General features: G+C 42.4%; 1 protein-coding gene across 1 annotated transcript in view; it reads right to left on the bottom strand.

Moving 5' to 3' along the window:
- Window positions 1-15,416, bottom strand: part of LOC145342189 (cysteine-rich hydrophobic domain-containing protein 2) — a 68,132-nt gene extending 52,716 nt beyond the window's left edge. The window contains exon 1 of the mRNA XM_080187529.1: window positions 15,236-15,416. Coding sequence (XP_080043655.1) covers window positions 15,236-15,381 — 146 coding nt within the window. The 5' untranslated portion in view covers window positions 15,382-15,416. The remainder of the gene's footprint in view (window positions 1-15,235) is intronic.
- Window positions 15,417-16,083: the final 667 nt, after the last annotated feature.

The following is a 16,083-nucleotide window of genomic DNA, read 5'->3' as shown; positions in this document are numbered from 1 at the left end:
TTATAATGCGGCAACCAGAACTGTATGCAATACTCCAAGTGCGGCCGCACCAGGGTTCTGTACAGTTGCAACATGACCTCACGGCTCTGAAATTCAATTCCCCTACCAATAAAAGCTAACACACCGTATGCCTTCTTAACAACCTTATCAACCTGGGTGCCAACTTTCAGGGAGCTATGCACATGTACACCAAGATCTCTCTGCTCACTGACACTACCAAGAGTCCTTCCATTAGCCCTATATTCTGTACTCCTGTTACTCTTACCAAAGTGAATCACCTCACACTTTTCTGCATTAAACTCCATTTGCCACCTCTCAGCCCAGCTCTGCAGCTTATCTATGTCCCTCTGCAAATTGTAACATCCATCCTCACTGTCCTCCGACTTTGGTGTCGTCAGCAAATTTACTAACCCATCCTTCTACACCCTCATCTAGGTCATTTATAAAAATGACAAACAGCAGTGGCCCCAAAACAGATCCCTGAGGTACACCACTTGTAACTGAACTCCAGGTTGAATATTTCCCATCAACCACCACCCTGTCTTCTATCAGCTAGCCTCAGATCTGGACTTCAGCAAGCAGTGGGTATCTCTGACTTGATTCCTCAGACTTCACAGGCCAGCAGTCAATGTTGAGAACTCCCAGAGCCACACTCTTTGAACTGTGTACTACTGGGTCATTACCTCTGGTGGATTAGTGTGACTCAACATACTCAGGAATGGTGATGGAAGTATCTATGTCAATGGTTGCAAGGTATGATTCTACAATTGTGACTATGTCTAGCTGTATGACCAGTCTGTGGAACAGCTTTCCCAATTGTAGCACCCGTCTCAAGAGGAGGATGATTTTGCAGGGTCACCTGGGCTTATTGCACATTTGTTGTGTTTGGTACCCCATCTGATTTTATTCTTATTGTAGTTTTGTGTAGCAGTTTGATACAACTGAGTGGCTTACTAAGCCAATTCAAAGAACAGTTACGAATCAAGTACATTGCTGAGAGTCTGGAGTCACATGTGGGCTAGAGTAAGGACAGCCGCTTCCTTTTCTGAAAGAGATTAATGAAGCAGGTGCTAACAATCCTGAAGTTTCATAGTCACTATTACAGACAATAGCTTTTTATTTCAGATTTATTTCAGTAATTGAATTTAAAAATTTGAATTCGTGGCTTCACATCACCAGACCAGTTTTCTGCATTACTTAATTGAGTAATATAACTGCTATGCTACCATATTGACACAGCTTCATAAAAATATGTTCAACAATTATCATGTCTCAGAAACTATAAAATACATGCTTATTCCCAGCTAGGCACTAGGACTCTGTTAGTAACCTCTTGCAATACAACATGCACCTATGCTTTTATTGGCAAGCGGTCTTCTGCTTCAAAAAGCATCATTTGGGTGTAGTTTCTCCAGGAGGATCTCCAGCTCCTGAGCATTAATCTGGTGAAGATACAATACAAAGCTCCATGCATGCCAAATAAAACATGTGATAAACAGAGCTAAGTGATCTCGCAAACAACAGATCAAATCAAAGATCTCTAGTCCTACCATATCCAGTTGTGAATGGCGGTTGATAATCAAGCAACTAAGGCGGCTCTATAAATATCCCAAGGTCAATGAATGGGGAAACCCAGCACATCAGTAAAAAGGACAAGGCATTTGTGCGTATCTTCAGCCATTAGTACCAAATGGATGATCCAACTTGACCTCTTCCAGAGATCCCCAGTGTCTTCAGCCAGTTGAAATCACTTCATGTAATATCAAAAAGCAGCTGAAGGCCTTGGATACAGCACAATTATGGATTGCAACAACATCCCAGGAATAGTACTGAAGATGCGCTCCAGAACCAGCTGTGCCTCTAGGCAAAATGTTCCAGTACAGCTACAACACCAGCATCTACCCAGTAATGTGGAAATAGCCTGGGTAATGTTCTGTACACAAAGAGCAGGATAAATTCCATACAGCCGATTCCTGATCAAGTCTTGAAAGGGGGTCATCAACAGCACTATTAGCAGCATTTGCACAGAAATAACCCATGTTCAGCTTGGGTCTGCCAGGGCCACTAAGCTGATTACATTGTAACCTTGATCCAAACATAAAAAGATGGGCTAAATTCAAGTGGGGAGGTGACAGCAACTTCCTTTGACATCAAGGTAACTTTTGACCAAGTGTATCATCAAGGCGCTCTAGCAAAACTAAAATCAATGGGAATCAGGCAGAAAACTCTGCACTGGTTGTTGTCATACCTAGCATAGAGAAAGATTGTTGTGGTTGTCAATCATCTCAGTTCCAAGATGTCACCACGTCCTAGGTTCATCTTCAGGGGCTGGATGACATTCTCACCATTAAAAGGTCATAAAAGGAGATGTTCACTGATGACTGCAGTGTTTAATGTCCCTTAACAATTCCACAGATACTTAAGCAGCTTGTGGTCATTTGCAGCAATGGATGAACAACATTCAGGCTTGGGTTAACAAGCAGCAAGTAACATCCATGCCACGCAGGTGCAGGCAATGACTACCTTCAAAAATAGAAAATATAACCATCTTCCCTCAATATTAATCTGCTTTACCATTGCTGAATGCCCCACCATCAACATCCTCAGAGTTAACATTGACCAAAAACGAACAGAACCAATCATATCAATACCATGCCTAACAGAGTAGGTCAGAGGCTGGGAATTCTAGAGCAGGTAATTCATCTCCTGATTCCCTAAAGCCTGCCCACCATTTATGAGGCATTGGTCAAGTGTGTGATTAAATACTCTTCACTTATCTGGATGAATTCAGCTCCAACTGCAGTTTCACATCATTTATGACAAAGCAGCTGGTCTGATCAGCACCCCATCTGCCATCTTTGGTATTCACTCCCTCGATCACCACACACAGTGGCAGCAGAGTGTTCTGTACACAACAGCAGGGCAACCTGTATCCCGTCACTGAGTAAGATGCAAGTAAGGCAAGCATTGCTATTTATTTTGCTTTTGCCATTTTAAGTTAATGGCAGTTTGGTTAATATAATGAATGAAGAAGCATTTTCAATAACTTGTTATGAAAAGTTCAGATTAAGAAAGATGCATTTAATCTTATTAATGGAATCACAGTTAATGCACATGCCTGATTTTAATCTCAAGGCCTAATGAAATTCCACCATCTGCAATCTCTTCTCCGAGTCACACATCATCCTAACTCAGAACTATATTGCCATTCCTTTACCATCACTGAGTTAAAAACCTGGAACTCAGTTCCTAACAGCACCGTGGGTGTAGCTACACCAAATCAACTATAGTGGTTCAAAAAGACTGCTCATCATCATCTACTCATGAGATATCACGGATGAGCAATGAATCTTGGTCTTGCCAGCAACACTCACATCGCATGAAAAATGTAATTCTTGTTAAGAACATTGCTCTGCAACAATGTGAGTTCACAGTTACCATCTGTAAATTATCACTCAATATATTAAATCATGACTCGGCTGATTAGGTCATGTGTTTTAGCATTAACGCCAACAGGTTCAAAGTAAGTAATTACAGCAAAACAAATAGAAATTGCTTTCATAAACTCTGCAGCATACAAAGCAATATCTTGAGGGTCAAAACAACCAGTGCAATCGCAATAGTGACTCGGAGTTCTTTATTTTTAATCACTCCTCCTGCCCACCACAAATGAAAATTGCACATACTTGTGATTTGACTTATTGAAATTAAATATTATTGCCTGGTTCCAAATACCATAGCTTGCAATATAACTAAATATACAAGATTGTTTAACAAATGATGTGCTTAGAAAAACAGCAAGAAATGTACAGCCCTCGAATATTCACTTGTAAAATAACATTTCAAAATACTGTTCAAAGTGATGCAGTAGGACATGAACAAACCACTTTATAACATAAAAGCGTTTGATGTGTTTGCAATATTAAGAAACAAGATTAAAAACAACCTGATTATGGTCAGATTTTATGATATCAGCATTAAGATGTAGAGGGCTACTGTACGAAAAGTCCTCAACATTTTGGCAGTGTTAGTTCACTATCGTGGCTTTCTGCCAGCAGTCATTACTGTTTTCTAGTTGATGGCAATCAGGTGAGACAGTTAACTTCCAGTAATGTTTCAGAGATGAAAACAGTGCTTCTATTTTTTTTGAAACAAAAATGCCACGAAACCACAATGTGGACCACTTGAATAAAGCGCATGTTTACAATCAATTGGCTTGACAGCAAGAAGAAAGTGGCTAAAACATGTTTCCACTCTTGTTCATTATTCTCTATAATAGGCAACAATTTTCCAATAAAACAGGCAATTACACTCTATTAATCTTACAGTAATTTTGTAAATTTAACTTTTTGATGACGCATCCAGGTCACTGGATCCCAGGTCATTAGATGCAGCACACGAGGTCAGACTTAATATTACAAAATATGAAAATAGATGTGAAAGAGTAAGCACACAAAATAATTTGATCCCAAGGCTCTGGTAATGGTAATATGCTCAAGTTTGCCTCCTGTGACTGTCACTCCCATTCACCACCCAATATACATTCACTTTATATTCCAACATCCAATTGTAGCTTCTCACCTGGTAAACCTGCATGGATTGCATATAATAATTAAACACACTCATATCAACTAAAACGAACTCAACTTTTATCGTCATAGTTACCACTAGAGAAGCAGAGCACAAAGATAATAAAACAACCTACAGCAAAATAGCAGTTATCTTGTTTCTGACAGACAAACAGAAAGCCAGATTGATTTGCATTTATATAGTCCTTTTCACAACCATCAGATATCTCAGTATTTTACAGCCAATTAAGTACTTTTGAAGCATAGTCACCGTTTCAATGCAGGAAACAGAAAGAATGAATTTCGACTCACATTTCTATGTCTTCCAAGCATCCCAAGTGTGTCCACAGACAATGAATTACTCCTAAAGCTTAACTCACTCTGCCATGCCGCCAAAAGCAACAGCCATGTTGTAGACAGCAAGACAATCACAAACAGTAAATGAGGCAAATAACCAGTTAGTGTGTTTTGGTTGAGAGATAAATGTTCGTTAATACATCAGCAGAACTCCCTTGTTCTTCCTCCTTCCATAGTGCATGGAATCTTATGTCCATTTAAGCAGGCAGACAGGATGTTGGTTTAACAGCTCATTCAAAAGATGACACTGCTGACAATACAGCAGTCCCTTAATAAGGCACTGAAGTTCCTAGCTAGACTACGTGCTTGATGTTAGTCAGCAGGATGTCACCAAAAAAAAAACAAAAGCTTAACTAGCTGATGACTTGAAAACAATAGCCAGACAACATAGTTACAACCTGGCTCTTTAGATGGATAAAACCAAAGGGCTGGATGAATAATGTTAAATCAAGAATGCAATGGTGAAGAGAGAATTTTAACGGGCTTAGTGGTACAAAAATTGCACATTTAAGTTTGCCATCAAATTAACCAAAATATCTGATTACTGCACAAGGGGAGAAGGTGACGTAGTGATCATGTTACTAGACTAGTAATCCAGAAGCCCAAGTTAACCCTCGGGAGCACAAGTTCAAATCCCATCATGACAGGTGGTGGAATTTAAATTCAGTTTTTAAAAAATCTGGAATTGAAAGCCAGTCTCAGGAACAGTGGACAGGGAATTATCATCTATAGTCTCAAAATCCATCTGGTTCACCAATGCCTTTTAGGGCTGAAAATCTGCTGTCATTACCCAGTTGTGCCTATATGTAACTCCAGACACAGCAACGTCTGCCCTTGGAACTTATCTAGCAAGCTACTTAGTTCCAAAGTATATAAAGACTCATTGTAACAGCTGTTGGCTTTGCGAGCTACACTCTCATGCCATGAAATAATAAATCTAAATTAAATTACAATTTTCAGCTGTCAATTGATAGCACTCCTGCTTCTGAATCACCAGATCAAAAATTAAGCCTGACACTCCGGTGCACTACTGAGGGAATGCTGCACTGTCTTTTGGAAGAGAAGCTAAACCCTCTGAGGTAAATGTATAAGATCCCATGGCACAGTTCTGAAGAGTAAAAGAATTATTCCAGGTATCCTGGACAATATTTATCCCTCAATCAACATCACAAAACTGATTAGCCAGTCATTGGAACAATATTAGAGTTGCTGTACTCAATACTTTCAAGCAAACCATTGGCCTAAAAGAAACAAAAGTGCTTTTCATTTTCTATTTCATTACAGAGTAGAGATTAGATACCATCCTATTACAAATAATGTGCACGTCTGTTGGACTTGACAATGTTCAAATTAAATACATGCCCAAGAGTCAAAATGAACACTTAAATATTCAATTTAATTGAGATGGACTGAAACCATTTAAATTTGACATGTGATCAATAAAAAGATCAATTCAGGCTACCAGCTGACTTTAGATATTTAGCATTTCTATTTTCACAAAATACACTAATTTCAAGTTGCTCCACATTTTGAAACACTACAACATGCATTGAAAATTTGAGAATTTATGGAAACACAAATGAATTCTGTAAAAGAAATGTTCCCGCTCTATAAGGGCTGCTGATTTCATGCATTTAGGTGACATTGGTACTCACAATAGCAGTGGAGTCCACTTTAAATTAGTTTTGCAAATTTGCATCCTATCTTATTCTTGCAATGTGATTATTTACAAGATTGTGTTAGAACTTTTAAACTCTATCAAGATAGACAAGTTGCTGGAACCGGATGGGATGTACCCCAGGTTACTGTGGGAGTTGAGGGAAGTGATTGCAGAGCCCCTGGCGATGATCTTTGCGTCGTCGATGGAGACGGGAGAGGTTCCGGAGGATTGCGGATGTGGTTCCTATTTTCAAGAAAGGGAACAGGGATAGCCCGGGAAATTACCGACCAGTGAGTCTGACCTCAGTGGTTGTTAAGTTGATGGAGAGGCTTCTGAGGGACAAGGTTTATGAGCATTTGGAGAAGTTTAGAATGATCAGAAATAGTCAACATGGTTTTGTCAAAGGCAGATCGTGCCTTACGAGCCTAGTTGAGTTCTTTGAGAATGTGACTGAGCACATTGATGAAGGAAGAGCTGTAGACGTGGTTTACATGGACTTCAGCAAGGCGTTTGATAAGGTCCCCCATGCAAGACTTCTTGAGAAGGTGAGAGAGCATGGGATCCAGGGGGCTTTGGCCTTGTGGATCCAGAGCTGGCTTGCCTGCCGAAGGCAGAGAGTGGTTGTGGATGGGTCTTTTTCTGCATGGAGGCTGGTCACCAGTGGAGTGCCCCAGGGATCTGTTCTAGCACCCTTGCTGTTTGTCATTTTCATAAATGACCTGGATGAGGATGTGGAGGGATGGGTTAGTAAGTTCGCAGACGATACAAAGGTTGGTGGTGTTGTGGATGGTCTGGAGGGATGTCAGAAGTTGCAGCGGGACATAGATAGGATGCAAGACTGGGCGGAGAAGTGGCAGATAGACTTCAACGCAGATAAATGTGTAGTGGTCCATTCTGGCAGGACCAATGGGATGAAGGAATACAATATCAAGGGTAGGAGTCTTAGCTGTGTTGAAGAGCAGAAGAATCTTGGGGTCCGGTCCACAGGACTCTTAAATCGGCCTTGCAGGTGGAGGATGTGGTCAAGAAGGCATATGGTGTACTGGCCTTCATTAATCGAGGGATTGAGTTTAGGAGTTGGGAGGTAATGCTGCAACTTTATAAGACCCTTGTCAGACCCCCACTTGGAGTACTGTGCGCAGTTCTGGTCGCCTCACTATAGGAAGGCCGTGGAAGCTATTGAAAGGGTGCAGAGGAGATTTACAAGGATGTTGCCTGGATTGGGAGGCATGCCTTATGAAGATAGGTTGAAGGAGCTGGGACTCTTCTCCCTGGAGAGACGAAGGTTGAGAGGCGACCTGATAGAGGTTCATAAGATGTTGAGAGGAATAGATAGGGTGGATTCTCAGAGGCTATTTCCCAGGGCTGAAATGGTTGCTACGAGAGGACACAGATTTAAGGTGCAGGGAAGCAAGTACAGAGGAGATGTTAGGGGTAAGTTTTTCACTCAGAGGGTGGTGAGTGAATGGAATCGGCTGCCGTTGGTTGTGGTGGAGGCGAACTCGCTGCGGTCTTTTAAAAGACTTCTGGATGAGTACATGGGATCTAATGGAATCGGGGGTTATAGATAGGTCTATGGCTTAGTAGGTATAGAAGTGATCGGCGCAACTAGTGGGCCGAAGGGCCTGTTTGTGCTGTAGTGTTCTATGTTCTGTTAACTTTTGTTTAAATTGCACGTTTCATCATCAGAACGCTTTTTAAAACTGCATATCTTGTAACTCTGAATCTTGCAATACTTTTTTCTTGCAAATAATGAAATCACTATAAATCATCAAAAACAAGGAGTAGCTAGCCACTTGATATGGATCTATAAATTGTGGATGAGCAGAGAAAGGCAATCAATAAAAGCTAGTGGATAGGTTTAGAAATAAGTTAAAACGGATAATGGGATGTTGACCTTAATCTGTACAGGGCAGGAATACAACCAGGAGGAAGTTACAGTTAAAGTTTAAAGTTTAAAATTTATTTATTAGTGTCACAAGTAGGCTTACGTTAACACTGCAAAGAAATGACTGTTAAAGTCCCCCAGCTGCCACACTCCGATGCCTGTTCAAGTACATCGAGGAAGAATTTAGCATGGCTAATGCACCTAACCAGCATATCTTGTGGACTGTGGGAGGAAACCAGAACACCTGGAAGAAACCCATGCACACACTGGGAGGACATGCAGACTCCACACAGACAGTGACCCAAGTCAGGAATCGAACCCAGGTCCCTGATGCTGTAAGGCGGCAGTGCTAACCACTATGTAGCAGTTATACAGAACTTTGATTAAATAGCATCAGGAGTATTGCATTCAATTTTTGGCTAAGCAGCTAAGGAAGGATTTATTGACGTTAGAAGTGCAGGTTCTACACAATTATACCTGGATCAAAATAGCTAAAATTTGAAGACAGGTTGCATAGACTAGATTAGTATTCCCTTGCTTATAGATTAAGGCATGATGGCACAAAGTTAGGTGGGCATGAGAGTTGTGAAGGGGTTGCAATGTAGCTGCTAGGGGATTTAGACAGGCTTACTGAGCAGGCAAGAACATGATAAATGAAATGTAATGTGGATAAGTGTGAAGTTATCCATTTTGGTAGGAGGTACCAAGATGCAGAGTATTTCTTAAATGGTGAGAGATTGGGAAGTGCTGATGTTCAAAGGGACCTGGGGTCCCTTGTTCATAAGTCACTGAAAGCTAACATGCACGTGCACCTAGCAATGACATGTGGCCTTTATCACAAAAGGATTTGAGTACAGAGTAAAGAAATCTTGCTTCAAATGCATAGAACTTTGGTTAGATTGTACCTGGAGTATTATGTACAGTTTTGATCTTATTGCCCAAGGAAGGATATACTTGCCGTAATGGTTCATCCAGTCTATTCCCTGAGCTGGCAGGTCTGTCCTATGAGGAGAGATTGAGGAAACTGGGCGTGTATTCTCTAGAATTCAGATGAATAAGGAGTGATCTCATTTCAAAACAGATTGCTAGAAGTTTGGTAGGCAAGGGTATTAAGAGTTATGAAGAATAGATAAGCTATGATCTAATTGAATGATGAATGAGGCACAAAGAGCTGATTGCCTCATCAAATAAGCACAGAATCTTGCATGTACCAATCAATACTCATCTTAAAAACATGAATGCACATTGTATAAACAAATTTTACATCCAAATTTTGTAATGATCATGTTACTGATAATTTCAGTATTTTGCTGTGATAATTTCAGTACTAAATTTTACAGATCTTATTGAGGCAACTCTGAAGTAGGTGTGAAAGAATGTAAACTACCTTAATGTTAGTTGCACTGTGTTACTGATTACAGCTATTGATTGCAATTCATCTGTTGGGCTTGCTCATCTGTTGGGCTGCTCTCAATAAAGGTTACCGGCATAGTGTTTATTTCAATAAAATAGACAAAAAGTGTTACTCTAAATTTTGTACAGGATTCATCTACAGGATTTGTCATATCTCTTTCTAAAATTCTCCACTCATCTTTCCACCCAACAGAGAGTGTAGCATTTGTGGAGCATTTTAAAGTGGGAAAGAGAGTTAAAAGAGTGGATACATTTAGGAATGGAATTCCAAAACTTAAGGCCTTGGTAGCTGAAGACACTTGTGGAGCTATATAAAGGATATCTGCATGTCATAACCAAGGCTGGCCAAGCAGAGTCTACTCATTTGCTTGGACAAAAGGCCCCACCACTTTTCTTTCAATTGTTAACAGTTGAGATGTTTAATAATCTCGGGGATGCAGACAAGGAATACATACCCTTTGTCTAAGACACAGGGAAATGGGAGTCATATGTCATGGACCTCTGGTTTGTGAAACCAGTAACATTGTCTTCTGGAAGTGCAAAGTCAGTCTGCTATTTACCATCCTGCAAGCAACCCCACAGAAAGGGAGCTCTGCCCATCTACATTGTTTCTGCTGGGTCATCCGTACCATTGCCACGTGAAGTCAAACCACGGAAAGGTGAATTATACAGCACTGGTTCGCAGCCCATTGATCTTCATAAAGGAATCCTTAATTGAAGTTGATTCTGGACTCTAGGCTCACATGAAACAACAGTTATTTTCTCTGCACTGTAAATCCTTTTTTTTCTCTATCCCTCTGTTCTTGTATGAATGCAAAGGAAGCAATGTTGCAAACCACCTCCCGTGTTTTAAGAACATAAGAAATAGGAGCAGGAGTAGGCCATCTAGCCCTTCGAGCCTGCCCCGCCATTCAATAAGATTATGGCTGATCTGTCATGGCTCAGTTCCACTTTCCCACCCTCTCCCCATAACCCTTAATCCCCTCTCTTATCAAGAACCCATCAACCCGCTTCTTAAAAATATTTAGCGAGGCAGCCTCCACCACTTCAACGGGCAGAGAATTCCAGAGATTCACCACCCTTTGAGTGAAGAAGTTCCTCCTCAACTCCGTTCTAAACCGCCTCCCCTTTATCTTGAGGCTGTGCCCCCTAGTCCTACTGTCTTTTTTGAGCGGGAAGAGTCTCTCCACCTTTATCCTATCCATCCCATTCATCATCTTATACGTCTCAATGAGATCTCCCCTCATTCTTCTAAACTCTAACGAGTACAAGCCTAGTTTATTCAGCCTCTCCTCATAGCTCAATCCCCTCAACTCCGGTATCAGCCTAGTAAACCTCCTCTGCACTCCCTCCAGGGCCAAAATATCCTTGCACAGGTGCGGCGCCCAAAACTGCACACAGTACTCCAGCTGCGGCCTCACCAATGCCCTATACAGCTGCAGCAAGACCTCCCTACTTTTATATTCAATCCCCCTCGCTATGAAGGCCAGCATCCCATTCGCCTTCCTGACCACCTGCTGCACCTGCAAGCTGGGTTTTTGCGACTCATGCACAAGGACCCCGAGGTCCCTCTGCACCGTCGCCTGCTGCAGTTTTTCGCCACGTAAGTAATAGTCCTTCCTACCATTCTTCCTACCAAAGTGGACCACCTCACACTTGCCAACATTAAATTCCATTTGCCATTTCCTGGCCCATTCGCCCAGCCTATCTAGATCCTTCTGCAGACTCTCCACACCCTCCGCACAATTTGCCTTTCCCCCAATCTTGGTGTCATCAGCAAATTTCGACACCCTGCACTCGGTTCCCTCCTCCAGATCATCTATATAAATGGTAAATAGCTGAGGCCCCAGCACCGACCCCTGGGGCACCCCACTAGTCACCAACCGCCAATCCGAATAGCACCCATTGACCCCCACTCTCTGCCTCCTATTTGACAACCAATCCTCTATCCACGCTAACACCCTACCCCCAACTCCATGTCCCCTGACCTTCTGCAATAACCTTTTGAATGTGTACAAATAAACTAACCCTTTGAGTTCATTTGTTCTGGGGTTATTAATAGAAAATGAGGTTACACTGAAACCACGGGGCTGGGAAATACGCCATGACTTACAAATGGGAAAGCAAATCAAAACACCTTTCAGCTTAGTTACGGGTGGAGAGAGGAGAAATCTGTGCTGTTTAAATTGCACCACCATCAGTCCCCCTGTCCATCCATAATGACATTTACAGGCCTGGTGGAATGTGTGGTGGACATGTTAGAGATGGCTTTTAAGACAGAACAAAGTGAAGTGATAAATTTTGACAGCATGAACAAGGACAAGAAATATGAACTATTGGGTACAATTCTAAAGGGGTGAGGACAGGACCTGGGAGCTAAGTGGCAGGGCACCCTGGAGTTGGCAGGATAGGTTGGATCATTCAGAGCCTTAGATTTTATAAACAGAGGCATAGCACACAAAAAGTATTCACACAGGAAAAAGACAATGTTGTTGAGGAGAATACTGAGATACAGGCTATCGGACTAGACGGGATTTGGTTCATAAGGAGGAGGTGTTATCTGTTTTCACACTTTCCAGAATTGCCAAGTCCCCTGGGCCAGATGGGATTTATCCTAGGATTCTCTAGGAAGCTAGGGAGGAGATTGCAGAGATTTTGGCTTTGATCTTCCTGTCGACAATGACAACATAAACAGTGCCAGAAGACTGAAGGATAGCAAATGTTGTCCCCTTGTTCAAGAAGGGGAGTAGAGACAACCCTGGTAATTATAGACCAGTGAGCCTTACTTTTGTTGTGGACAAAGTTTTGGAAGGATTATAAGAGATAGGATTTATAATAATCTAGAAAGGAATAATTTGATTAGGGATAGTCAGCACGGTTTTGTGATGGGTAAATTGTGCCTCATAAGCCTTATTAAGTTCTTTGAGAAGGTGACCAAAGAGGTGGATGAGGGTAAAGCAGTTGGTGTGGTGTATATGGATTTCAGTAAAGTGTTTGAAAAGGTTCCCCATGGTAGGCTACTGCAGGAAATATGGAGGCATGGGATTGAGGGTGATTTAGTGGTTTGGATCAGAAATTGGCTAGCTGTAAAAAAGACAGAGGGTGGTGGTTGATGGGAAATGTTCATCCTGGAGTTCAGTTACTAGTGGCGTACCGCAAGAATCTGTTTTGGGGCCACTGCTGTTTGTCTTTTTTATAACTGACCTGGATGAGAGCGTAAAAGGATGGATTAGTAAATTTGCAGATGACACTAAAATTGGTGGAGTTGTTGACACTGCGGAGGGATGTTGCAGGTTACAGAGGGACATAGATAAGCTGCAGAGCTGGGCTGAGAGGTGGCAAATGGAGTTTAATGTGGAAAAGTGTGAGGTGATTCACTTGGGAAGCAGTAACAGGGATAGAGTATTGGGCTAGTGGTAAGATACTTGGTAGTATGGATGAGCAGAGTGATCTCGGTGTCCATGTGCGTAGATCCCTGAAAGTTGACACCCAGGTTGATAGGGTTGTTAAGAAGGCGTACAGTGTGTTAGCTTTTATTAGTAGAGGGATTGAGTTTCAGAGCCATGACGTCATGTTGCAGCTGTACAAAACTCTGGTGCAGCTGCACTTGGAGTATTGTGTACAGCTCTGGTCGCTGCATTATAGGAAGGATGTGGAAGCATTGGAAAGGGTGCAGAGGAGATTTACCAGGATGTTGCCTGGTATGGTGGGAAAGTCTTATGAGGAAAGGCTGAGGGACTTGAGGCTGTTTTCATTGGCGAGAAGGTGGTTAAGAGGTGACTTAGTAGAGGCATACAAGATGATCAGAGGATTAGATAGGGTGGACAGTGAGAGCCTTTTTCCTTGAATGGCAATGGGTAGCATGAGGGGACATAGCATTAAATTGATGGGTGATAGATACAGGACAGATGTCAGAGGTAGGTTCTTTACTCAGACAGTAGTAAGGGCATGGAATGCCCTGCCTGCAACAGTAGTGGACTCGCCAACATTAAGGGCATTTAAATGGTCATTGGATAAACACATGAATGATATTGGAATAGCGTAGGTTAGCTGAGCTTTAGATTGGTTTTCACAGGTCAGTACAACATCAAGGGCCTGTACTGCACCGTAATATTCTATGTTCTAGTAAAATAAGGAAGTTATGATGAACCTTAGTGAAACACTATTCAAGCCTCAACTAGAGTACTGTATTCAATACAGGGCACCACACTTTAGGAAGGACATGATGGCTTTAAAAGGGTACAGAAAAGATTTGGGAATAATTTTAGGGATAAGGGATTTCAGTTACATTGGCAGATTGGAGAAGCTGATTCTATTCTCCTTAGAGAAGGTTGAGAGGAGATTTGACACAGATGTTCAAAATGACAACAGATCTGGCAAAATAGATAGCAAAAAACTATTCCATTAGCAGCAAGGTTGAGAATCACTGGACACAGATTTAATGAGAATGGCATAAAAGGCAAAGTCAACTTGAGGAAAAGTATTTTCATTCAGCCAATGACTAGGATCTGGAACGTAATTTCTGAGGGGGATTTGGAGGCAGATTCAATTTTGGCCTCAAAGGAGATTTGGATAAGCATCTGAAGAGAATAAATATACTAGACCACATTTAAAGGGTTGCTGAGTGGGGACTCCTGTACTGTAACCATTCTAAGATTTTAGAATTTCACCCAAGCAGACGCTGTGAATGAAACTCAAAACATTTCTAATATGCTATTTGACCACAATTTGCATCTCTGCCCAACCATGTTCTCACCTGACCCTATAAGGAAGGTAAAATTCATTAACAAATCTATCTGCTTTTTGTGCACATTATAATAATATCCATAAATACCACAGTATTTTCGGATGCATTAACACTAAAAGAATGCACATGACAAGACTGGACGAAATCGCAAAGGACAGAACATCACAAACCACTGAAACCTGATCAAGAATCTGCATCTATGCTCAGCTGTTCCACACTGCTGCAATGGATAAGATGCATTATACTGAGCATCATTTCCAGGTTGCTACCTACCCACTTCTCTCCTTTTTGTATAATGATGCTAACCTACGCTTCCCAGCACTGGCAGAGCTCTGTAGAAGCTCCTTTATTGGAAGTTACTTCTGGTTGAGTCAGACTGTTGACCGCAGCGTTTACCATCACCATCAACTTTTGGTGCCGAGGGCCGGGAGGACATGCCGCTGGTGCTGAGCGTCACTCACTCACTCACTCTGCCCCGGGGGGGGGGGGGGGGCGGTGGTGCGGCGTGTGTGAACGCGGTGTCGCCCAGTGCGGCCCGGCCCACGGCTCGCGCGGCTCCCGTTCCCGGTTCCCCTCCACTCCAGTTTTCCGGTCGCTCTTACACAGTGACATGTCCGGATCCCCGCACCACCACCGGGTCCGGCGCGTATTTCAGCAGCTGCTCCTCCAGCGCTCGCTCCTCGTCCTCTTCTTCTTCGTAGATCGCATCAAAATCCGCCATCATCATCCCAGAGGCCGCCAGCTCCATAGAGACACCGCCAGCTGCCCGGCGGCCGCCGCCAAACCTCGCGAGAGCGTCTACTCCACCTCTCCCGGGTCAAAGGGCAGGGAGACAGGAAGTGATGCACACACTACAGCGTCAACCGCCTCCGAGATATTCAGCCCGGAAGTGTCTGATCCAGAATAAATCATTACCTCGGTACAGGACCGGCGACGGCAACAGTGACTCAGTCAAGTTCTCACATTATAATGGAAACCTGCTGATTTCGTTGCTTCTATGCTCACCCTTAATTACTCATCTTTTCTCCTTCACTAACATTTGGAATTTTGACATGAATTTATCCAACACATTACATCCTAGGTTTTCATTCATTCGTATAATATGAGTGTTGCCAACATTGATTTCCCAACCTTAATTCCCCCTGAGAACGTGGTAGTGAGCTGTCCTCTTGAACTGCTGCAATACATATATTGTAGGCACATGTACAGTGGTATTAGGGAGGAAGTTCCAGGAGTTTCGAGAAAATAACAGTAAAGGAACGCTAATGTGAAGGTGTGCAGTGTTAACTGGAGGGGAACCTGCAGGTGGTGGTGGTGTTCCCAGTTGCCTGTTGTCCTTGTCCTAGACAGCAGAGATTGCAGGATTGGAAGGTGTTGTTGAAGAAGTCTTGGCAAACTGCTTTGGAGTCAATGGGATGTCAATCACGTGGGCTGTTTTGTTTTAGATAGT

This window comes from Carcharhinus amblyrhynchos, chromosome 1, assembly GCF_965287045.1.
Source record: "Carcharhinus amblyrhynchos chromosome 1, sCarAmb.v2.hapA, whole genome shotgun sequence".
Taxonomy (NCBI): domain Eukaryota; kingdom Metazoa; phylum Chordata; class Chondrichthyes; order Carcharhiniformes; family Carcharhinidae; genus Carcharhinus; species Carcharhinus amblyrhynchos.
Note: the sequence above shows the minus strand (reverse complement) of the source record. Positions and strands in the feature narration are given on the sequence as shown.